The sequence below is a fragment of the Colletotrichum aenigma genome, assembly GCF_013390185.1.
Source record: "Colletotrichum aenigma strain Cg56 chromosome Unknown KSG_Cg56_contig03, whole genome shotgun sequence".
NCBI lineage: Eukaryota > Fungi > Ascomycota > Sordariomycetes > Glomerellales > Glomerellaceae > Colletotrichum > Colletotrichum aenigma.
This window is the reverse complement of record NW_023500909.1, coordinates 5,739,780-5,764,157: the sequence shown is the minus strand read 5'-3', so window position 1 is coordinate 5,764,157 and position 24,378 is coordinate 5,739,780. Positions and strand designations below refer to the sequence as shown.

General features: G+C 52.5%; 8 protein-coding genes across 8 annotated transcripts; 4 read left to right on the top strand and 4 right to left on the bottom strand.

Moving 5' to 3' along the window:
- Positions 1-4,019: 4,019 nt before the first annotated feature.
- Positions 4,020-6,410, top strand: YSL5 (putative metal-nicotianamine transporter YSL5; the record flags this gene model as incomplete). Its single annotated transcript, XM_037320777.1, has 3 exons — positions 4,020-4,311; positions 4,365-5,021; positions 5,107-6,410. 3 exons carry the CDS (start codon positions 4,020-4,022, stop codon positions 6,408-6,410), a joined length of 2,253 nt encoding a protein of 750 aa, XP_037180600.1.
- Positions 6,411-6,896: 486 nt separating this feature from the next.
- Positions 6,897-8,507, bottom strand: DCW1-4 (Mannan endo-1,6-alpha-mannosidase DCW1; the record flags this gene model as incomplete). Its single annotated transcript, XM_037320776.1, has 3 exons — positions 6,897-7,559; positions 7,611-8,341; positions 8,420-8,507. 3 exons carry the CDS (start codon positions 8,505-8,507, stop codon positions 6,897-6,899), a joined length of 1,482 nt encoding a protein of 493 aa, XP_037180601.1.
- Positions 8,508-11,088: 2,581 nt separating this feature from the next.
- Positions 11,089-13,058, bottom strand: CGCA056_v005523 (uncharacterized protein; the record flags this gene model as incomplete). The annotated part of the gene is made up of 2 exons (XM_037320775.1): positions 11,089-12,773; positions 12,836-13,058. 2 exons carry the CDS (start codon positions 13,056-13,058, stop codon positions 11,089-11,091), a joined length of 1,908 nt encoding a protein of 635 aa, XP_037180908.1.
- Positions 13,059-13,855: 797 nt separating this feature from the next.
- On the top strand, positions 13,856-15,893 carry CGCA056_v005522 (FAD-linked oxidoreductase ZEB1; the record flags this gene model as incomplete). The annotated part of the gene is made up of 2 exons (XM_037320774.1): positions 13,856-14,716; positions 14,769-15,893. 2 exons carry the CDS (start codon positions 13,856-13,858, stop codon positions 15,891-15,893), a joined length of 1,986 nt encoding a protein of 661 aa, XP_037181817.1.
- Positions 15,894-15,985: 92 nt separating this feature from the next.
- CGCA056_v005521 (putative transporter) lies at positions 15,986-17,771 on the bottom strand (the record flags this gene model as incomplete). The annotated part of the gene is made up of 6 exons (XM_037320773.1): positions 15,986-16,125; positions 16,184-16,393; positions 16,445-16,579; positions 16,627-16,833; positions 16,904-17,111; positions 17,151-17,771. The coding sequence occupies 6 exons, from the start codon at positions 17,769-17,771 to the stop codon at positions 15,986-15,988; spliced, it is 1,521 nt and encodes a 506-aa protein (XP_037180603.1).
- A 605-nt stretch (positions 17,772-18,376) lies between these two features.
- Positions 18,377-19,429, top strand: rhmA (2-keto-3-deoxy-L-rhamnonate aldolase; the record flags this gene model as incomplete). The annotated part of the gene is made up of 3 exons (XM_037320772.1): positions 18,377-18,538; positions 18,612-18,794; positions 18,845-19,429. The coding sequence occupies 3 exons, from the start codon at positions 18,377-18,379 to the stop codon at positions 19,427-19,429; spliced, it is 930 nt and encodes a 309-aa protein (XP_037180604.1).
- A 481-nt stretch (positions 19,430-19,910) lies between these two features.
- Positions 19,911-21,276, top strand: xdhA-3 (D-xylulose reductase A; the record flags this gene model as incomplete). The annotated part of the gene is made up of 5 exons (XM_037320771.1): positions 19,911-20,227; positions 20,382-20,528; positions 20,610-20,914; positions 20,968-21,045; positions 21,101-21,276. The coding sequence occupies 5 exons, from the start codon at positions 19,911-19,913 to the stop codon at positions 21,274-21,276; spliced, it is 1,023 nt and encodes a 340-aa protein (XP_037180937.1).
- Positions 21,277-23,451: 2,175 nt separating this feature from the next.
- Positions 23,452-23,977, bottom strand: CGCA056_v005518 (uncharacterized protein; the record flags this gene model as incomplete). Its single annotated transcript, XM_037320770.1, has 2 exons — positions 23,452-23,536; positions 23,622-23,977. 2 exons carry the CDS (start codon positions 23,975-23,977, stop codon positions 23,452-23,454), a joined length of 441 nt encoding a protein of 146 aa, XP_037180936.1.
- Positions 23,978-24,378: the final 401 nt, after the last annotated feature.

The window sequence follows — 24,378 nt, the reverse complement described above, 5'->3', positions numbered from 1 at the left end:
GGTCAATCATCTTCCGCAACCATGGTTATGACTCTGTTGTGGACTTATCTTAGGCTTTTAGAAGACAATTTCTATCGAATTACTACACCACACACTTGTAACTGTGAGATCCGCGAGCACGTATTCAAGAGATGCAGAAACGTGGAAAATGATGGCCGAAGTGGTCAAATATGACCTATGGATTGCGAGAGCTTTAGTTAATACCTTCTTTATGACCAACGGATGAAATGTCAATGGGCGTCCACTCCTGGGAGCCTCAAAGTGCCATTCGTGAACCGAGATCCGACGAGAAGGACGCGCTAAGAATTGTCTCCATCCCCAGAAAGGGTCTACCCCAAACGGGCGTAAGGTTGACATGAGCGCGCGTGCCGCAACCTCAAGGCAGTCTTGGCGCGGCGCAAAGATCCCTTAGACGCGATTCAAAGGTTCCAGACGTTGGGCTAAGCCGGGCTGGGGCGGGTGCATGATGGCGCGCGAAGCCATTTCGAGACCCAATGTCCGGGGCTGGAACAGGGCCTTCCCCGGCGAGCCTGCCCCTTGCGGCTTGAACTCACAGGCCGTGGTCAGAACCTAAGATATGGTCAACCAATGTTTTGTCCAGTCCAGTGGCGGCTGAGCAATAGGCTACAGGCACGCTTGCGGGAAGACTGGTTGTGGCTTTCAGGATGCATGGAATACGTGGTGGGACGGCTATCCACTGTGCCAATCCAGCGGCGCATTGGTATCCGTCCTCGCCTGTTGCCGTAGTTAAGGTTGTGCAACGACATATTGCGCAGATAGGTTGGCGGCACCTCTGGGGTTTCGACATGTTTTCGAGGAGCGTGATGTCAAAGGAAGTCTCTGGTATCATCCGCATGTAAGCATGTACCAGGTAGGCTGAATTACATGTCGCGAAATTCATTAGACGTGTTGGCAACATTTGGCTCTTCGTGCGTGAGATTGCATGCTGGGAAGAGCTGAATGAATACATGGACACAAACATTCTCATTTGCCAGAGAGAAGATTGTTCATTGCGATGCCAGTTGCTACTTCCGCAAATGGAGGCCAACAGTGGTTCCTCATGTACTCAATTTCTTAGTAGATTTCGAGCACAAAGTTGTCGAGACGGGCGTGGAAAGCCGGATGTTTATCGCCGGCGCTGAGCAATCGTGCTGTCTTGTTTGTGCCCGCTAGCCTTAGGTGCATCCCGGACGCCACATGGGCAATTGGCGGGCAGATCGAGGTTTGGCAGGGGTAGGTTGCGATAGTTTGCCCGGCGTCCTCCAAAGGTGCAGGTCGTGATCGCAAAAGTGCTGACAACGCTTTTGCTGACAGATAACAAATGCTTATTGGCCGCAGAGACGGGCGAATTGCTGACTGCCTTGGGTGCGTCAGGGATTAAAAACAGTCAGACGGAGAGATCCTGTGCCGCGTTCTGCGTTGCATCGAGGCAGCAGCTAGGACTCTTTGCCCAAGGGCCCTTTGCATCGCTTCCTTCGTCTGTGGATGGACGAGTCTGCGATCTGAAGACATGATAGTCCCCACAAAACGCCCTACTCTTTGGCATATTGGCGTAGACGCGTCTTATCTTGACTCTGTGTGTCAAAAAGTGACAGATGTGAGTGATGGCAATGACCGAACGTATTCACGTGGCAGCTAGATCCTCTAGTGTATCTGGCAAACGATGAACGCCCGAGCTTCAAAAGGTCCTCGGCTGGCAAGCAGTCAGAAAAACACGAAGATTTTTGCGCTCAATGGTCGATTGAAGTCTTGGCGGCTCCGCATAAAAGGTGGTTGAACGATGGAAAAGACGGGGGTCTTTACCCTAAATGAGACCTATCCCATAGTGATGGCCAGGCTGGTCCTGGCTGAAGGCCGAGGGTCTGCAAGATGCTAAGCCGGGAGCGGCAGCTGGGAGGTGGAGAGGCTACTGCGGGGATACATGCGGTTTAGACTTGGTAATTGCTTAAATTGACACACAGAATGGTCTGAATGGGATGTTCGTTAGCGAGATCAGCCAGTGGTTCAATGTTGCAGTACTGTTGCCACGAGGATGAAGCTGTTGTCACCTACTTTGGACATTGGCAACACCGATTCTGTGCAAGCAACACCCGTTTTCTTCGCCTAACACCGGCTTCACGCGGGATATCATGCATAAAGTAAGCATAAAACTGCGGCTCAGGTAGCGTTGGGACACTTCGCCGCAGGAGGGAGCATTGAGGTCGAAAATGAATAGGGGTCCGTACCACGCCCACATTTTCCCCAATATGCAGCAGCAAAAACAAACCTCACAGCCTTCGGGACCCGACTGTTCCCCAAGTCCTAGAGCACAAAATCTGCTCCAATGGAGACCCCTGCGGCCCAATATCGGGCGGTCCTTTTGTAGCGCGTCTCGTTTTCCGCGACGAATGGCATGATGATCAGGACCGCCGCTCTGCCAAGACAACCCGCGAAACGTCGAAAGGCACGTTATCCAGTTGCAAAGGAATCCACGAGTCATCTTGCGTGCTGTTATCGCGACGCAAAGAGGTCCGCAAGGCTGTCATCTCAAACACAGAAAATTTACTCTGTTCGGCGCTGTCAATTTTGGGTCGAATGTCATCCCACCGCCAGACGATGCACAAATGTTCCGCAAATTGGCCTCATGGTGGGGGAAGCCGCAGAAAAAGTACCGATGCTGGTTTCTTGGCTGGACCTGAACCCCAGTAGCCAAGATGTTATCGGTAGCAACCGGCTCGGCGATGGCAGCTCGCACACTCAGCTTAGTGAGCTGAAAGTCAGCCTCCGCCTGAGGTCTCTTCGCATTGTGAATGCAAGGGTTTCTTCCACTTCTCCTCCAACCCCCGGGGAGCGGCGAACACCTCTGCACCGAGCTTGATCCTGCTGGTGATCTCTCCACCCCTGACATCGTCTCCGACCTGGCCACCACGAGTGGCGTCTCGCTTACCAATTTGTTCTTAATGAGTGGAATGGCGCCTGTAGCGGCTGTCACCCGAACTGCGGGTGGCTCGACCGAAGAAAGCTTAGCATTCGAATTCTAACCAGCTAACCTCCGTCCAACCTCGTTGATCGACCCAACAAGTTGACCAGTCAAGTCGCCGCTGTTCGCAATGAGCGCCGTGGGATTGCCCTTCTAGAACGCCACCAGAAACGTTGCAAGCCCATCCAGGGCCAACAGGATGTTGTTCCCTGGTGACTCTGCAAGGCGTCGGACAAGCTTCGCTTGGCCATTTGGTGACAGGATGCTCTGGAACCCGGGGCCTCCACGAGCTGATAACGACCTGCCTATTCAAGCATTGAAGTGCAGTTGAGGCTTACTGCGTCGGCCAAAGGTGCCCATCCTTTCGGTTGATGCCTCATGATGGTAGGGGTCGACGCGATGAGCGCGGAGGCGAGACGAACGCTCTACACCATCCTCGATTCACGTCGCCGGATCCAGCGCGGGTGGGCATACAGTATCCTCCTGACATGCGTTAACAGAGCTGGCCCCAAACTGACACATCATGAAGTTTGTGCGCCCCCGAGGTAGACTTCACTGCATGTCCCCCCGCCCAACAAGCGCACCGCTTCTTATCTGCCCTACACCCTGCACGACGTTCCCCGGAGGCCATCCTACCCTTCGGAGAGACAGGGATGGCTAGCTGGTGCCTCGCCCGGGGGTCCTTTTGCTCGACGCTCGTGCCACCTGGACTCCGACTCGACGATCCCCTCCGCTGGCTGGCCAGCCAGTGAGTGAACCGAACTCTCCCATATCGCTGGGTCTTCTGTTCTGGGCGCAGCAGGGGGGCGGCATCACGCATGTAGGTCCGCCGCGCGGGTGCGACCTTGGGGGAAGAAATGGGGAAAAGCAAAGAACGGGCTACTGCAACCATGTGCCCCGTCATCTAGGATATATATCAACTTTCCCATCCAGCTTCTCCTGTGTCCCGTCTCTGTTCTCTCACCCCGCCTTCTGCGTTTCGCAATCACTACCCCGCGCAGGGACTCTGTCTTTAGTTTTCACACAGAGCGCGGTGACATACCAGCCACTCCATACAACCATGGCCGAAGAAAAGGTCGCCCCGGTGACCGTCGCCGGCGCTGAGCCTCGTCCGTCCTACACCGGCAGCGCCGTTCATCCAGATGAGAAGGGCGCCATGGGCGGCGAGTGGACCGAGCCCGTCGTCGACACCAAGGTTCCCGAAACCGAGGACGTCAAGGGCGAGGAGGATCTCTACCGTCCTTTGGTGATGGACCCCAACATTCCGCATGAGGAGAGCATCCTGACAGTGCGAGCTGTCGTTGTGGGCTGCATTCTCGGCTCTCTGGTCAACGCCTCTAACTTGTATCTTGGTACGTTGACAACTGTGTCTCGACATCTATGAAAGACACTAATGATGGTTCAGGATTAAAAACCGGTTTTACGTTTATCGCGTCAATGTTCGGCGCCATCTTCGGTTACGGAGTCATCAAGATGATCTCCAAGTCCAACCTGCCCATTCTCGGAGGCCCGTTCGGTCCTCAGGAGAACAGCATCGTCCAGGCAGCCGCTACCGGTGCTGGAGGTATCGCTGGTATCTTTGTGGCCGGTATCCCTGCCATGTACCGTCTCGGCGTCATGGACAGCACACCCTCTGGAGATATTGGCAAGATCTTCACGCTGACGATCTGCTGCTCGTTCTTCGGACTCTTCTTCGTTACTCCTCTGCGCAAGTTCTTCATCATCCGAACTGCCAGAGAGCTGAGGCTCATGTTCCCCACCAACACCGCCACGGCTCTGACTATTCGCTCCATGCATGCCGGCGTTGCTGGTGCCAGAGACGCTGTTAGCAAGCTCAAGGCGCTTAGTATCGCGTTCGGTATCTGCATCTGCCATCGTGTGGCTTCTTTGTACGCTGTTGGCATTCTCTACGACTGGCACTTCTTCACTTGGATTCACATCTGGAGCGGTTACAGCTCGTGGGCGTTGAACATTGAATCGTGGGGTTGGTATTTTGAGTGGACTACCGCTTTCATTGGTTCCGGTATGCTTATCGGCATGAACTCGGCCTGCTCCATGTTCGGTAAGTCCCCCTTTCCAGTTGCCTACCTCCGCCACTTTCCCTTCTCTCCTTCTATGGACTTCAGGCTAACTCGTTTTCTCTCAAGGTGGTGCCGTTCTTGCCTGGGGTCTCATTGGTCCTTTGCTGGTGCACTACGGCGAGTGTGTTGGACTCGATGCCAGTGACGGGGATCCTAATTGGAACGGATACTACGCCTTTACTTCGCTCAAGAACCCACGCGAGCCATCTCCCAGATACTGGCTGTTGTGGCCTGGTGTGATGGTCATGGTGTGTGCCAGCATGGCTGAGCTGATTGTTCACTGGAAGATCATCTACATCGGCTTTGGCGCTGGCTGGAAGTCGATCTGCGTCTCTATCCACACCCTGCTCATGAAGCGCAACAAGCGTATCAACTTCTTCGCAAAGGTTGCCGAGCGCGAGGAGAAGCTGGACGAGAACGCCATCGCCGACCCTGCTAGACCTGACCAGCAGGTCGCCACATGGATCTGGGTCACTGGCCTGTTCGCCTCCATCATTCTCTCCATCATCATCATGGCCCTGCAATGGGAGGTCAACGTCGGCATCACAATCCTCGCCCTCATCCTCGCCTTCCTATTCTCCTTCCTCGCCATCCAGATCGGTGGTGTGACGGATCAGACTCCCCTCACGGCTGCTGCCAAGGCCTCCCAACTCGTCATCGGTGGTGCCACCAGCGGCTCCCACTACGGCGTTCAGCACGCGCAACGTATCAACCTCATCTCCGCCGGTCTCGCCGCCGGTGCCGCAGACGTTGCCACGGCCCTGACCTCCGACTTCCGCACCGGTTTCCTCCTCGGAACCCCGCCCAACAAACAGTTCATCGCCCAGGCCATCGGCACGTTCTGCAGTGTCTGGCTTGCCCCCGGCCTGTTCGTCCTCTTCACCACCGCCTACCCGTGCATCATCGACGCCGATATCGAGCACTGCCCCTTCGGTGTGCCGAGTGTGGCGGCATGGCAAGCCGTCGCGAGAGTTGTCACAGAGCCAAACATCTCCATCCCGCTCTCTTCTGGCATCTTTGCGGTCGTTCTGGGTATCGTGTCGATTCTCCAGGTCATCGTGCGCCACTACTACCTCACTGGCCCTCGGGAGAAGTACCAGGACTTCCTGCCCAATTGGGGCGCCATTGCCTTGTCTTTCGTCATTCCTGGACCCGTCTTCGTCAACGCTGCCTTCCTCGGTGCTATTATCGCCTTCGTGTGGCGCAGATGGAAGCCAGCGAGCTTTGAGAAGCTCGCGTACGCTGTCGCTGCTGGCATGATCGCTGGTGAGGGTATGGGAGGTGTTGTGAATGCCATCTTGACGCTGGGCAACGTCGCTGGCGATAGATACGGCACCAAGGGCCTGGCCTGTCCTCTGAGTGAGTGCTAATTTGGCATTACACTGTTCGAGTCGAGTCTACGCGGCTCGGCTCATGGGAATGTGTCATGGATTCTTATAATGCGAATGGTTTAGATAGTCACGAGCGATTACGCTAAATGTCGTTCATGTTGAGTTGGGGAGAGATACCAAAATGATTTTATGTAGCAGTACAGCAACTAATGCCACCGTGTCTTCGATTGACAAACTTTTGCTTATGTTCCACCTGTCAATGGGACGTCCCAGGTAAAAGAAATGAAACCTCAAATGATGTGCAAGACGGACCCAATGTGATGTTAGAAGTTTATTCCCCCTATGTATGTGTAGTGCCTCGAGCTACCTAGATACCTGTCCCATAACGCCGTTTTATGCCTAGAAGATCTTGCCTTCGACCTTCACCCCATGATGCAAGGCCATTGCCTAAAGAGGGGGAGATGAGTGGTGCGCCAACCATAACCCAGAATTCCGAAAACAACATATGATCATCGTCAAAAGAGCCTACCTGAAGGCCGGAAATACACTTTCCTTTGATGTATCAGGCTCCAAGCCCTCCGACTTTCCAGGGCCCTTGCCCTTGCTCTCATTCCATTCCGAAGCGCCAATGGACATCCATCCCCAGATGCTCACGGCGCTCACCAGCATGATGATAGTAATGATGCTAGCACCAGCCTTGTCGCCTGTAGTGATCGGCGAGAACTCACGATACGGGTGAGAGTCCATGCCGGCGTTCGGGTCGCCCTTTGAAGTGCCTCCCGTGGAGTTCGTCGCAGGGGGCTCAGGATCCATGATGCTCAGCACGGCACCCAGAGCATCCATGGCTTCTCCTGCACCACTTGTCTTATCGACCGCGGGGTCCACGAACACTCCCTTCGTCCAGTAAAAGCCACAAGCGCGTCCGGATGTTCCTCCGGTGCATTGTTTCAATGCAGAACGAGTCGAGTTGAGAAGGACGGGCCGAATGAGCTCCCGAGTCGATGGCACTAGCTGAGATACGACGTTCATCCAGCGGTGGAGATATCCCTTGAAACTCAGCATATCTTGGGAACAGCGCCCTTGCTCAAATTCGCAGGGAACCTCAAACGCGGCACCGTCGGCGAAGAAGTCCTGGAGGGCGGACTCGACGAGTCTCTCGGTGCGGTCGAACCACTTCTGTTCTCCAGTCTTTGGCCAGTCAGCTTATGCTCAATACATCAGAAGGTAATCATGACTTACGTGGTTGGCCATGAACGCACAGCCCTGCATCAACACGGCGATGTTGTACGAAAACGTAGCCTTAAAGACGTTGGTGCAGTTCTTCGGGACGTGGCCTCCGTCATACACACGGTAGTTCTCGTGGTCGATGTAGTTCACTGCCCACATCCAATCCCAGCTCTCTTCTGCAAAGCGAGCATACGTATCATTGTTCGTGTACCGCGCCAGTCGCGCGCCCATGTTGAAAAAGATTCCGTTCGAAATGGTGTTCTTGTAGTCGTAGCCGGTATTCGTAGGCGGGACCTGCCAGCGTAAACCGCCGCCGCATGTCTCATCGTGGCGGTCCGGGCTGGCCTGTGTCGTCCACACGGCTTGAGCAAGCGCGAGCCATTGCGGTTGGTCTTCTGGAGGATCCGGGAATTTGTTTTCAGCTGCTAGCATGGCTGACATGCCCCAGAAACCTTGATCATCGTTGCCGAGGGAGGCGGTATGGTTCGGTGGCATGTAATCGCGTCCGGGTCCGACTTGGTGTAGCATGCCCTCCGTAATGACATGGTTGTAACTTGTGTCGCCTGTGTAAAACCAATAATCGATATATGTGCCCATCATTGCGCCGCCCTGCCACCAATAGTAATCTCCTTTCCCATCGTCTGGTGGTCCTGGTAGGATGCCTGGGATCTCTCCGGTCTTATTTCCTTCGTAGAAAAGCATGAGGTCGTAAGCCAACGTGCTGGCTGTTGTGAGAATATCATCTGTTGCCAAAGTCAGAATCTTGCGAAACATTATTGGCTGGCACAAGAGCGACATGTCGCGATGCGTTTGTCTCGTACCTTGTGTCTCAATAGAGTACTCTGCGTTGACAGCCCCAGCAAGCAGCAGCGCCGCTGGCGCCACGCCCGAAATCAATGACGACAACATGTTGAGCGAGAGGAAATGTGCAGAAGCAAGCCGTCTCTCAGACCTGTTTCTGACGGATAATAACGAGCGATAATGTGCGTTTTGAGGGTGTTGTTCGGTGGTTAGGACATGTGGTGGTGTCCTTGCTGCACTGCAAACGAAGGGCGGTCACAACTATCGGGTCGGTCGATCGTAACGTTCTAGAAGACTGGCGTGCAGATTCGTCGGGGTAAATGGGGAGAAGCGGAGGGTCGGGTCGTCACTCGGTGCCTGGGACCTTGAGAGATAAATGGTTACGTCTGCAGACGTGGTGGCTGGGATCTTCTGCGCCGAATGACCTCGCCGCCGGACTGCAGTCTCTCGTGATGGGTACTGATTTGATTGTGCAGCTCGTTGGACCTGGGAGGAGACTGTAAATAGACCGACAGAACGAATGCACTGCGCCGCTCCAGATATTCAGGGATCAGGAACACAGCTGATCAAGGGAACATGGAAAGATGGCAGACATTCAAGGAACGACCGGAAGATGCGCATACACCTAAAAGCAGGCTTACGGGAACATAAAATCTGGGGAAAGCAGGACGGTAACATCGGTGGTATCGATGACACTTTTGTTCCTTCGCACGACTTGGCGCCAGGACGGTGACAGGATGGCTGTACATAATGGCGACGGGTTCTTGGCCTGGCCACCTGAATCTTGGGGTGATGAGTGACATGGGCCAGTAAGAGAAGAAATGGACTGTTGGCCCCGTTTGACAAGAAAGTTTGGGTCACCCAAGACTTTGACGAAGGCTAGCTCTGCCTGGTGGGCATGTTCCAAGAAGTGGATGACGACGCGGGCAGAAGCTTGACATCGAGAAAAATAAGAGGCGCCTGCTGAGAAGACAACACCAAGACTGCACAGCTTTGCTGGGCATTGGGGCGGTGCAGGGCCTGCCATCCAATCTCACATTCTTGCTGGCCCGGGGCCCCTCATATTCCATGTTCAGGCGGTTTTAGTGTGCAGGTACGCCAAGAGAAATATACGAAAAGAACGCGAAGGGAATGCGGTACCGTCAGGGATGGACGGTCTGGGCAGCACATCTATTGGGGTTTGGCGAGCCTGGGCGCAATCCGTATTTGTGAGATCATCCGCCGGAACACCTGGGCCTAGGGGTCTTGGGGGCTCTTGGGGTCTTGACGGTGTTCCCAGCCGTTCCGGCTTCCGTCAGCTCACCCATCTTGTACGCCGGTTTGACACACGGGGAGCTCTTGGGATGTTTTGGCACCGGTGATCCGGCTCCAGTCCGGAGGGTCGATGAAGTCAACATTAACTTAAGGTGTTGAATGGGCGCCAGCGCGTCACCATCGGCCGCCAGGGGGCTGTTTTGTAGGGGACGGGAACAAAGACCGACCAACCAACCTACAGGCTTCGCGCGCGGGGAGCATGAATCGGGTCTCGCGGACCGACTTTTAGATCCAGCCCCAAGGGCTTGGTTTGGGTCTAGCGCGCTTGTCCCCTTGCCGGATGGAGGCTGAGCTGACACCTTGATAGAGAGGAGATGGAAGAGACAATCTGATACAGTGGCTCTTCAGTGGACAAAACAGCAGCCGTCAGTTTGGAGGAATGCGCTGCCCCTGCCGCTCATCATCAAACTGCATTTCTGGAAGCGCTCGGCACAGCGCAAACCAGTGCACCGCCAGCATTTGGTGTTACAGAGATTGTCGCCAAGAGGCTATATGCTTGGGCGAAATTCACAGACGAACTTGAATGACAGTCTCGCAACAAGAGTCTTGCCTAGAAATACGAATGATGAGGGCATTTCGCTTTGTTGAAGTGTACCCACAGCCTAGCGAGATCCCTCAGCGTGCCCAAACATCAGGGGCTTCGTTATGGAATTTCTGAGGGATGAGTCCACAAGATTGAAGTGATGAAACAAACGGAGAAGACATTGCAGAGAGCTCTCTGCAATTAGTGATTGCCGTCTCACAGATGCCAGTCTGATCCTTCGAAGAGGCAGTGTTGAAAAGCCTTCCTGCCGCACATGAACACCCCCCCCCTCCCCTGTAGAAGAGACTGACTGGCTTTTAATTACTGTGTCAGCGCGGCAACATTCCCTGTGTACTGGATTCAATAAGGACACTTGGAACAATACTTCGAATCAGCATAACAGTAGAAGAGACGATAATAGTAAGAACGTCAATAACAAAAGAGGCGTTGACGGCGACGGCCACAACAGGAATAGAGAGTTTACCTTAGTCCCTAGGAACATCAATCGTGCACTTTAGCACAAGGTCTCCTGTAGGATTGTTGCCCTCCACTGGGCTCTCGTGCGGGGTCTTGTGGCCTAGGCCCCAAAGTAGATAGGTAGCCCCTGGAGTAGAGCCCACCAAGGGGCAGAAATACGAAGCTGAAGCAACAGCGTAAATCCAATGTTCGACGCCTGACGCTTGATAATAGGCCAAAATGACCATTCGGTGATGTATTCAGACATTCGGCCAAGATAAGAAAATGAGTCTGATCCCTGTCACGTCATGTCCACCAGAGAGCGAGGACCGATGATTGGCATTTCAGCGGTGGGCTGCTGCCAGGGAAAAGTCCCATTGATTTCTTTGAGTCTAATCAAACAATGCTGAACTCACGTAGCTTCAGACTGTGTAGATGGCTCTGAACCTTGTCTCCCTTCCATCTGAACGAGCCGACTCGCTGATAGCAACCGACGGGCCCTGACTTGGGAAGGACAAGAACTATGCCGGCGCCTTCGCTGCCTTCCGGACTATTCCATTCAATAACAGGAGCACAGAATAGCCGTCCATCGGCTTTAGTCCACTGTTCTGCAACCCTTGTCACCCTCTTTGCCCCATTAAACTCGACGCTCTTGCTCAAGTCAATGGCTGGGGCGCTGATATGCGATATCATGGCCTCTATGTAGGACGTGTATTCGTCAAGCACAACAGACGTGTACTGGTCAAAGTTCCACCGCTCCTGGTCCAAATCTTCAGCCGTCCCCGGTATGTGGTGAAAGCCCCCGTCCGCTCCCTGGAAACGTAATGCTTCGTCTCCAACCTCGACCTCGACCAATGGAGCACGAAGTCGTAGGAAACCCCCGGCTACTTCCCCGTAGGGGGAAGGCCCTACTTTTGACAGCTTTATGTCCAGAATATCGCAGACTGAGGTCGGATGATTACCATCAGGGCCGTACCTGGTGTGATGGAAGTATATCCCTCCCTCAACCGAAGCCCACGACCATGACGGCGCCCGATACTCAGAGGTCCGATGCTTCATCGGAACCATCTCATCAGGACCCGCAACCCAGCAAAGTGACTGAGGTAGTTGGGACCTCCACATGCCAGCGATGTACTCGTCGCCAGCAAAGTCTTCGTGATATGCAGTTGCAAGCCCTGCGATGGCAATCATTCTGTCGGAAAGAACGGTCATGCCGCACGTCGTGTACTTCTCGACCAAGCTGCACCACATAAAATGGGTGAAGATCTCCCCGGAAGCTGATGATCTTTCACGACCTTTGGCGTTGTCCATGTCATTGGGCAGGCCATCAGGCCAGGTCTCGCAGAAAGTTCCTCCACGGCATCCCCACCAGAGCTGATTGCGTGTGAGACACAAGTTCCGGGTGGACAAGCGCGCTTCTTGCAGAACCCATGAGCGGCGGTACAACGGGGACTCCTCAACTTCTTGCATCCAAATATCGGTGTTGGTCACGAGAAACCGCTCGTTTTTGATGCCGCGCCACCTCGGAGTTATCTCCATTGGCCGTATGGTGCCTATGTCTCGGTTCTGGAAGCTCAACTCTGAATTCTCAGCTGCGGCGCATGCGGAGATGTTGAGCAAGGAGTTGCGGTACACATCGCACATGGTTGCTGCCTCGGCACGCCAGTCGTCTTTCGAATCTTGGATGATGCAAAGCGAGTCGATCCAGATGAACTTGATGCCGAACCCCACCATGACATCGAGCGCCTCTTTGTAACTTGCTGGCAACGTCGCTATTTCTATGCCATTCTGGAGGTCGACTTTATTCGCCTGCAGCAACTTCAACGTCTTTGCTTGTCCCCAACAATGAGAGAAGGATGCGTAACCTGGACAAGCTTTGGCATCAAGATGTTCAACAACGCTAACGGTAGTTGAGTTGATGATTTCTACTAGTCTCGTGGGTCGATAATTCGTGATGATATGCTTGGAGCATTGCTGGTGATTCTTCAGGCAGTCTTTTAGCCACTTGTGAACTGGAGTCCACGACCCGGGGCTTCCCAACTGAGCAGGGGGCTCATAAGATCTCACATATGAGCTCGCATCTTATTAAGAAGCATGAGTAGGCATCCCGACAAATCCTGCGAGGTGTTAAGAATGAACTTACTCGATGTGGGGACCATCTCAAACCCCCATATCGGTGCAAATCCTGACTTGTTTGGTCCCTTCATCTCAGTTCCTGTCTTTGGTAACTTGACATATCCCTGACCATCGATATTCTTGCAGTCTAGTGAAAAAGTCGTCGCCTGGCTCGACTCAGAAACATCATCCTCCTCGTCCCATCCTGCATCAATGGTCAAGCGGAGCCTTGGCTTGTTTGTTGTCGACATTTTTGGGTATGATAAATACCAATTCGCCTTGAACGGTTGGTTTCCGTCGAAAAGCTCAAAGGCTAGACTCTTAGTTATGAAACTGCAGAGATGACACCCACTCTTTGCCGCCTGCAGGACATCATTCCTTGACTGATGGTGCGGGCGATCTTCACGTAAGACTTGTTCCCCTATGAAGACCCCCGCGCAAGTTCGACAGAGCTGAGACTCCATGGCTCAGTCAAGCTGCATTAGCGAGGACTCTTGAAGTGGAGTTCTTGGCGATGGAAGGTGACTTGTCCTGAAAGCGTGACGCAACACAAAGACTCAAACTCGTCGTCCATCTAGTGGTTAGGATGCATACGGGAAAAGAGATGCCGGAGAGAGAATTCCAGCGGAACGCAATGTGGGATAGTGCTGACATGCAGCCTGATGTTCCCTTGAAGGCCCTAAATCTATCCAATCACGTCTCTTGTTGCAATTATGCTGCCGTCGGCCTGGATCGTACCCACAACAGGTCGAATCGCGTCTCGAGCATCCCACTAATATGCATGCGGTCACCCAAAGCCTTCATGGGCATAGACCGAGGGAACCAATAACAATTACTATCGTAACTAGGGCAGAATGCAACATTGCCGTTCCACGCAACATCAATCTGTCGCCACTGTTTACTGGGATGATCAGTTGCAAGCCAAACCCTTTCAACATGCCCTCAGATTCAGCTTTGGGAAACCTTCGGTCATCAATCTACTAAGCTCTAGGGAAACGCCATCCTACCGTGGTCTCGGCATTTGATTCATACATCTTCATCACTCAAGATGCCCGCCATGTCCCCGTTAATGCTTGGCTCTATCTTCCTGCACTTCGCGCTTCGAGCCGCCGCTACAGTTCCAGGCATCAAGCCTGCCGTGGAAGTCGTTGCCGCGACAGCAGCCGCAGGTGCAAATCTTCAAAGCACGGAGGTGCAGCAGTTGACCGAAGATGTTGTGACTCGGATAGCCGATCGCGAGACGACAGCCGAGTACGCGTCCTACTTCACCTTCGGAGACGATCCTGTCTCGCCTCCAACTCAGCCTCAAGCACGCGCAGCTTGCAAAGCTTTTCCTGGCGATCCAAGCTGGCCAAGAGATGAAGTATGGGGCGTCTTTGATCAACTACTCGGAGGAGCTCTGATCCCAACAAAACCTTTGGGAGCTCTCTGTTACGACTCTAAATGGGGTGCAAGAGATGACATCGAGTGCGCCAATATCATCAAGAACTCTACAAATGCCAACTTCCTTAGCGCCGACCCCACTGCCAATTACTGGCCCATCTTCCAAGGACGCACTTGTCAGCCAAGGAACGAGACATCTGGTTCCGAATGTACTATCGGAGGCTACCCGGAGTATGCGATAAACGTGACTAGCGTTGCGCAAATTCAGCTTGCGGTCAATTTTGCTCGTGCAGCCAACTTGCGCCTGGTGATCAAGAACACTGGGCATTGCTATCTTGGAAAATCGTTGGGGGCCGGTGCACTTAGCTTGTGGATGCACAATTTGAAGGACATTGAATATTTGCCCAATTACGAGGGACCTGGATACTCTGGTCCCGCTATGAAGCTAGCCGCGGGCGTTAGTGTCAGAGAGGTTTACGAGGTTGCTGAAAAGAACAACGTTACTGTCCTAGGTGCTGTTTCTTGGGTAGGTTCTGTCCCTTAACTGTCAATCAAACCAGCCACTGATAGCATGACAGAGCGTGGGGTACGCTGGCGGCATGATCACCGGGGGAGGTCAGAACCCACTTGCCGGTATCTACGGAATGGCCGCCGACCACGTTGTCGCTTTTCAGATAGTGACAGCTGATGGCCGTTTCCGAACCGTATCTGAACAGGAGAATCCCGACATGTTCTGGGCTCTTCGTGGTGGTGGCGGTGGGAGTTTTGGTGTCATCACATCAGTCATCATTCGCGCCCATCCTCGGATAAACGTCGTGACGGCAAAGTGGACGCTTGATACTTCCAACAATAGTCTCGACCAGTTCTGGAAAGGCGCGAGAAAATTCTACGACGAATTCCTCAACTGGACTGACGCCGGTCTGTATTCCTTCTACATTATGTGGCCTACGCCGCAGCTCAGCATGAACTACATGTTTGCCCCTAACCACACTTTGGACTCCTACAACGAGGTTGTAAGGCCTTTTTTCGAATATCTCGAGGCCAACAACATCTCTCTATCAGTACCACATCAGTCCACGGCACATACGTCTTTCTACTCGGCTTACCAGGCAACGTGGGGTGCAAACCAGTTTCCCGTTGGTGTTAACACGTCGCTTCCCGCGAATCGACTGGTGCCCCGCCGAAACTTTGTCGAGAAATATGAGGCGACCTATACTCTCATCAAATCCCACGTCTCATCCGGCAAGCACTTTCTGGGTTATCACAACGCCCCTAGTAACGCAGGCCCCAGTGTCGGAAACCAGAACAATGCCGTCAACCCCGCCTTCCGCCAAATGGTCTTTTTTCTGGTGACCTCTTCAAACCGTACAGCTGATCACTCGACTCCCGCCGCTCTGGCTTCTCAGAACAGGTATCTCCAAGAGAAGGTCCTTCAACCATGGCGCGATATTTCCCCGGTTTCAGAAGGAGGCGGCACGTACCTCAACGAAGCCAGTGTCGAGGAGTCTGACTGGCAGGAGAGTTTCTATGGAGGGAACTACCCAAGACTTAGTCAGATCAAGAGAAAGTGGGATCCCAATGATGTTTTCTATGCAGTCACTGCGGTGGGGAGCGAGAGATGGACTGTGTTGGACGGGGACCAGGGCGTGCAGACGCAGAACGGAAGATTATGCCGTGTCCCTTCCCCAGAGACCAGGCTGTAACAATTATGCTTTCATTTCATGCGCTGAGATGATACTAAATCTCCAGAATTGGTGCTATTTGCGGAGGACCAACGCTCCCGCCACGGCAGTCTCTAGTACTTGTACTTAAAATGAATGTTCTCCCGATCGGTCATATCAGCTTCAGCATTTAGCTTGCCAAGTCGCTCACTTTCTTCCTCAGAGATGCCTTGTTCACGAATGACCTTCGCGCGTCTTCGGTTCTCCCAGATGTCTGAGTTCATTTGTTAGCATTCATCTTACACCGCAACTTGTAGTAGGTTTTGACTTACAGTAGAACCGCCATGCCCCCATGCTGCAGAACTCAACACAATACAGAACAGCACAAGCAGTAAGGCCCCTAATGTACTTGGGTGCGTCTGAGGCCACGAACATCTGAGCTCCCACAGCGTTGCCAACACAATAAGCGACAAACAGAATCGTTGATGTGACGGTCTTTTTCGTTCTGCCGGCGACGTTGGACGGCAAGAAGGTCCATATCACTGCATTAAGGTCAGTTATGGTCGAAGGATTGGGTACGTGATACTACTCACTAAGACCAGGCAGCGATCCGAATACTTGCAAGATGTACATGCCCCATCTAGTCCACTTCATGGAGTCGGTTGGGAGCAGAGCCAAAGCCATCATGCCGCTGAAGGCAGGCACCAGGGAGAACATCATCATCAGGACTTGAGGTTGTCAGTAGCAACTCGGAATCAAGACTCTGGGCGCTTACATCGGAGGTTGGGCTTTTTCAGGGTGACGTATCCGACGACCAAGAACCAGCAGATGCTAACACAGTAGTAAGGAGTAGAACCCTTCAGGAGAGTCTCCAAATTTGAAAAGCCGAACGACTTCCAGATCAACTTTGAAAATGTGGTATTTGCCCCGTTCGGTAGGGCGTTGATGATGGTCACGAAAAAGAAGAAGTAGGTTTGCGGATCTGTCAAAGTTGTCTCGTCAGCCTGAAGGGTTTCCATAATGCACAATTTCCTGACGAAACCGTGACGTACCCTTGAAAGTGCTCCAAACTTGCTCCCACTTGAACTCGGAACGTTTGTTCTTGTCGGACCCGGTTTGGTTGGCAACCACACGAGCGATTGCTGCCTTCTTCTCATCTTCATTGAGCCATCGCACTTCACGAGGTGTACCGAGAATGAACCACACAAGGATTCCGCATGCAATGGTCAGGCTGCCGAGGAAGAAGGAGATTCCTTTCCACTGCAAGATAGATGTCAGTCCATGATATTAAGTCTTTACAAGACCATTGGGGTCTTTCTGTGCATGCAATCCGATCCCATACATGCACAGGCCGGTGATGATGTTCATCCCGGCATTGGATGTTCCCCAGATCAAAGACCGCAGTGTGTGCTCTTGCGAGGTATACCAAGCTCCCGTGATCAGCATGAAAGTTGGTGAAATCGTGCATTCCAAAGCGCCTTGGACGGTGCGAAGAATCATGAGGTGTGCGAAGTTCTTTGCAAACGCAATGCAGAGAACCACGACGCCCCATAGTATCATCACAACGGAAAGAAACTTTCCAGTATGACTCTTCTGAATCAGCCAGTTACCGGGAAACTCGCACACCAAGTAAGACAGGTAAAAGATGGTGCTCAGCCAGTTGAACTGCTCGCCAACCAATCCGGTGTCTTCGCGAAGGCCGAATACCGCCTGCACGCTGAGAGATGTCTTGTCGGCCTGTTGGGTGCCATAGCAAACCCACATCAACGGCAGGAGGAACAAGTCGATCTTGAAGCGCAACTTCCGGAAGTAGGAGTCGGAGTATTCAGTCGCATCTTCGATGGTGCCTTCGATAACATCGTTGGGCTTGTCGTTAACATCTAACTCGTCATTCTTCTTGATGTCGGGTTCGGAAGACATCTTGGCGTCAACAAGGCGGAATGGAGGAATCACAACGATGCCCTCAATAGGATCGTCGCCAGAGGCGGGAGGTGAACTGTTGTTTGTAATTCGACTATGTAAACTACCGAAAATACCCCACTGAGAAATGGCTGCTTCCTTATATCCAACAACAATGTGAGTTGCGGTCACCGCATATCTCTCCATCCTTATCAGCGCGCACCTGTAGGGGGCCTGGTGTCCGTTACACGACGCGTTGACGCTTCGGCCGGATCTCCCCCGATCAGGCCGGTCAGGTGGCGATGTCGGAGATAGCCCGGTTTACCATGGATAGGCGGAGGCATGCGATAATGATTGGCGCACTTGGCATTGATTTGACATGGGAACTTATCGTCGCACCCCAGACATCCTATGATCGATTAGCCAATTGTTTCCAGCTCCAGAGTCGCCAGCGGCCCGGGACCCGGCCGAAGCTACCCCTCATGACAGCAGCTTGCGCCAAATACTCAGTGTCAAGAAGATCAACGAAAGACGGAAATGCGTAGCCGTAGTCAATTGTATCAAGGGAAAACTTGCTCGTCTTTTGGAAACACTTTTGATTGCCCGATTGAAGTACATTCAAAGCCATGGCAAACCAACTCAAGTCCCCTGTTGTTGATGCGACAGGCAAGACACGATTGAGGGAATCGCTTGAAAGGGCGAAACGAGGCGAAGGCCCGAGCGTTGGTCAATGGCTTGAGTTCCCCGGCTACTCCCTAGCAAGGACAGTAGCGCCTTTGGGAGAGGATGTAAGTGACTGAGTATTTCTGGATCTACATCTCTGGATTGAAATGTTCGCAATAATCTGACAAACTTTGACAGTGGATTCTTATCGATACAGAGCATGGAAATATCGACGATAGAGACATGTACCTTCAGGTTGGTGCCATCTCGACTTCAGGGGTGTCACCCATCGTCAGGATACCTGCATCAGAGCACTGGATGATGAAGAGGGCACTGGACTGTGGTGCTCATGCAATCATGGTTCCGATGTGTGAGACAAAGGTTAGAAGGAGGAATGTTTGTTATCCATTGAAGGCTAACGATTTCCTTAGGAACAAGCGGAAGCTGTTGTTCGGGCATGCAAGTACCGATCAGCTCGATGGCCCCAGGGTCTTCGCGGAGCCGGTGCCATGTTCGCGCACTCCGCATTCAATCAAACCGGTCGAGATTACTTACTCAGCGCGAACTATAACGTCATGGTCTGCGTGCAAATAGAGAGCCAAAAGGCCGTGGATAATGTGGACGAGATTGCTGCGGTTGACGGGGTTGACATGCTGTTTATCGGGCCCAACGATCTCGCGGCCTCAATGGGCTATGTGGCATTTGATCATGCTTCAATCCCCGAGGTCCAGGAAGCTATTGCTCGTGTTCTGAAGGCTGGACTTGACGCGGGGAAATACGTTGGGCACTTCGCACTCAGTGCTGATGTTGCGGCGGCCAAGTATAAACAAGGGTTCCACTTCGTGAACTGCGGAGCGGACATCGTTGCCATCGCCGCATGGATGTCTATTGAAATGGGAAAGCTGAAGAGCCTGGTGTCTACGAAGGCTGACGGGGACAAGCCGAAGGAGGTGAATGGCACCAACGGAAATTTGGATACACCGGAAGACCCCAAAACGGCCACCGAGTACAATTAATTAGCCCTGCCCTGAGTTTCATAGAGCACTTTTTCTCCAATCGTCTTCACAAAGTGTCTGTATAAAAACGCGTTGTTTTATCTGGCTGATTGCTTGAAGTTTTGTCGAACTGATATTTGGACTGGTAGCCTACTCAGCCCGTAATAGCGACGGGTAAAAGGGAAACTGCAGGACGACTACGCCAAAGCCGTAATGTCACTCGTAGGCGAAGACTACCGTATTCAATGTGCTATGAACATCCACCAACCTCGATGTATGGGACCCACTCAACAACAAGCCGATAAGGAGAGGCCGGGCCGGGCTCCGAGCCGAGACTTGCCAAACGCATCATGAAGCATTGTTGGCTTCATGATGAAGAAGTGGCAAAAGATGGAGCAGAGGTCGATCTCAAAAGCATTGAGATATAAACAGATGTATGCTATATATACAAAAAGCCAACACAGCAATCACCTTGAGGTCTTCTTGAACCTTAGATACTGCCATGGCCGATGCTCTGAACAATCAAAACATGGCTGATATTTTACCATACTCAAATCGATCCGTTGTGTGGGCAGGTGTCAGAAAACTCGAAATCCAACAGCAACCTATACGAGTACCGAACGACGACGAGGTCTTAGTCGAAGTCATCACCACCGGTATTTGCGGGTCGGATTGCCACAACTGGGACAGTGCCAATGTCTCCCGTGAACTGATCCTGGGCCACGAGTCGGCAGGTCTCATCAAGACCATCGGAAAGAATGTTATAGACAGATTTGTCGGCCAGCGCGTGGCAATCGAGCCCGGATTTTCATGCAGGGAGTATGGGATGTCCCTGACAAAAATCTTCGTTGTAGACACTGAGTCTAACTAAGCCTGCCTTTGGCCACAGGTGCGAGTTTTGCGGACGGGGAAAGCAGAATATCTGCTCTAGATTGAAGTACTGCGGGATGGACCCCACTGACGGGACTCTAAGTCAATACTTCACCTGCCGGGCTTCTAACACGGTTCCCATTCCTGAGGATGTCTCATGGGAGGAGGCGGGGTCGATCCAGCCGCTAGCGATTGCGGTTCAGGTTGCGAGAAGGGCATCGCTGAATCCGAGTCAAAGCCTGGCTATTTTGTGAGTAAAACCCAGAGCTGTACTCAGTCCCTCGAGAAACATTCTTGTGGCCTTGTCAATCTTGATGCTGACAGGCGACAGTGGGTGCGGACCGCTTGGCCTCCTGATTCTAGCGGTTGCGAAAGCTTATGGGGTCAAGAAGATCGTGATGTTCGACATTGAAGAATCTCGAACGAGGTTTGCCGAGTCCTATGGAGCTGATGTCGGAATTGTCACGCCAAGAAATAGCGACCCTTCTCAAGATGACTTGTCCTTCTCTCAATATTACGCCAGGGAGGTCATCAACAAGTACGGCTTGGGATACGGCTTTGATGTTGCTATCGAGGCTAGCGGCGCTGAGATATGCGCCACGATGGCAATTTGCATGCTAAGAGCAGGCGGAACATGTGAGTTGCGCATGCCGACTCTCGTGAACACCCGTCATGCTGATCGATATCAGGTATACAGGCGGGCCTGGGAAGGCCGATGGCATCGTTGCCCCTTTTCTTGATCACAGCCAATGAACTTGACGTAAAGGGTAGGCTTATGCGAAGCTCCTTACTTGAATCTTTGCTGACAAATACTCTTCGCAGGAACCGTTCGGTATACTCATGGGTGCTTCGAGGATGCCATTAGTCTATTATCTACGAAAAAGGTTGATCTCAAACCGCTGATCACGTCCACGTACCCCCTGACCCAGGCAAATGAGGCATTTGAGGCGCAGCATGCCAGAAGGGACATTAAGATAGTTATTTTTAACCAGATGTAAAGACACCACCTATCTTCTTGTGCTAGAGCAACCACCCATTCTGTGTACTCGGTGCATAGCGTCGTCGTCGTCGTCGTCGTCGTCGCTGACATGTACCTTTTTTCTCTTATCGGAGACCTGAATCATTATTGCTATCGTCATACCTACAACTTTTGTATTCGTCGGTATGATCGTCTCGACTGGATATCATTCACATTCGGTCTTGATCGAAGGAAGGTTTCAGGTCTACTGAGGAAATAGGGAATAGCCGGGTAGACATGAGAAAATTTAGCAGTCTCAAGATCAACTACATCTAGTAGTTCGTCATGCTACTTAGCCAAGAGCGCCTGCATCAATCCCAAGACGAGAATAAGACTGGATCCAAAGGATCGAATGGAAATAACTCAGACCCAGGTATTTCGCCCCACAGAAAGCTTTCACCTCCAGTTCGGGGAGTGTTCGTCCCCTCAAAGTCATCCAGCGTTCTTTTGTTGGTGTTCCTCTTGGATTGAACCGGTGAAATACTGGTCTGGCTTTGGCGAGTATTGTGTTCAAGAGCCAGCTTGCTTCGCTGGTGCTGTAGCAACTGCTCAATGATAACCCGGCTTCGCTTCGCGCCAGACCAGCGAACTTCAACATCCTTCAAAAACGAGACACATTTCTTCACATCATCCAAAACCTCTGGGTTAGAGTGACTTGAAGGCATCCGTAGGCTGTTTTCATATTGCGCATCAGCGATCACACTTCAAGAGAATTGAGCTCAGGTGGGGGACTGGACTTACAGCACGATACCAGAGAGCGTCATATAGTGAATTGAGAGAGCCAGATAATGTGAAGTAGGCACCAAGTCTCGGACAATTTCCGCAGCATGAATGCACATTTGTGCTGCACTCACGCATTGAGATATGGCACCTGATATGTCTACTTCCTCATCCAGAGCGGCGCGTTTAGGGTAATTCAAGAAACACCTTGGCTGATCAGTTTGGAGACCTTCGGATACGACAGTAGGTTGTCGGAACACACGTACCGATACAAGTTTAGGAGAGAACCTGCATGCAGTATAAAGATAATGACACACATTACCAAGGCAGGATCACCCCCAGGACTCTTTTCCATGCTGTTGGCTGAGAACTGAATGTGCGGTGGCAGACTTGCGAGCCACTTTCGCAGAGCCTGATCGTACGTATCAACGCGGGAAAGAAATCTCTGTGTCTTGGCGGAGTCCGCAGATGCGAGTTTCCGAAGGTTCAGGGGCGAATTGAGGTGCTGAATCTTGCCAGCCAGTCGGGAGAGGCGGGCGAACGCGAGGAAACCACTCATGATGCATGGTCCTTCGGATGGAATGTCAACCTTGGGTGGATGGTATGTTCTGGACTTCAGGTAGTAGGGTTCAAAGTCCTCATCTTTCATGTCCATAGGCAGCTCGCAATCACACTCGTCGTCTTGGACAGCCATTGGACGGCCAAGACAGATAGATGTGATTCTGGAGGTTAAGATTCAGCGCAGGTCAAACATGCAGTAAGGTGTAGACAGGAGATGTACCTATCAAGGGTGTATACACACCACCATATGCGGCGGGACACTTGAAGTCGGAGGAACTCGGCGTGTCTGTTTTCCGACAGTTCTGGTGCCAGTGATAGTATCTTTCTGTCGTCAGCAACTTGATGACTGAAGACACGGGAGTATGGAAGACGCACCGATCGGCTACTTAAGTGCAATCCCATATCTTGGGCAGCTCTTACTGCTTGGCCGGCCAAGTTCCAACTTTGCGACAAAGTGTTCCATCCAGCGGAGCACATTGATAGTAATGCTAAGCATTGGACTCTCTCAAGTGACGCTTCGCCAGTGGAGGCGTAAAACATGAGTAGTGCTCTCTGATAGTATTCGATCCCAGGAAGCTCGCTATTCGAGTTCGATGGGAGGAGGCTGGATGAACACGCACAAACAGCGAAGAAGACCATCAAGAAACGGCGATGTTTGGGGGAAGAACAATCACGACCAGCTTTCAGCAACTTTTGGTAGCGTCTCATGAAGTGGGGCTTGAAGAGAACCGGAAAGGTGTAGTGCAGTTTGTCAAAGTAGAGACTGATAAGAAGATCTGCAATGTACTGCGGAGGTCGAGGAAGGTCTTCCGGCTTTGGTATGAAGGGCAGCTCGGGCCACACTTTCCCACGGACGAAGAGGGGAAGTTCGAGGTCATCGGTGCTCAGCACACTTTGGCTCGCCCCAGTTGATGAAGGGGTTGTTGTCAAACCAGCAGGCAGCAGGCTCTTTGCAGCTTCTATGAGAATGTTGTGTGTGGCTCCACCGATGAACCTGATCTGAAAGTGAGATTTTGACTACAAGAATGCGATTCAGCGACTTACCTGGGACGGCCATATGAATCACGAACCAAGGCACCGACCTGGCCGATTCCATCGTCGTTGCGTCCTTCAGCGGGACCATCCTGACGTTGATCATTATTTGTGTCGGAGTCGTCGCTGTCGGACGAGTCCAGCAAGTCGTCGTTGACATGAGATTGGCGAGCGCGCAGTGGGGCCAGTACTCGGTTTGCATGTATGTTGGCATCCATATTGCCAGTCTCAGGGCCTTGCACATGAGAGGCGTTTCGGAGCCCCAGTATAGACTCTTGAACGTTGGGCAGAGAGTTGAGGACTTGGGCAGCCCTCAGTAGGTCCTCGCTTGGGCTTGCCAAAGAGCCGGCTCCGGGTGACTGATGCATGGCCTCCAGCGATCGCGATAACTGGCTTGTAAGAGTTTCTAGCCTCTGACACAGGGAGTCCATCTGCTGACACCGGGCCTCAAACGACGTGGTATAACTAGCAAGTTGGCAGTTAATACGGATGATGTCGCTGTTATGAAGTTCCAATGCAAGGTTCCATGCCTGATGTCACTTACTACCGGCTTGCTGACGCATTGTCTTTGGTTCCAGGAAACTCGCAAGTCTGGTCTCGGGAGCTGCAATTGTGACAAGGTTGTTTGCCATCACATTTGATCTAACATGCATGTCAGTATCCAGATATATGTGTCAACCTTTAGTCTTGGATCATACCTTCTTTCGCCGGCACGCAAGGCACGCTTGCCACACCCGACTGCCGGCCGTCTCGGCAGCGAGTGGGGCAT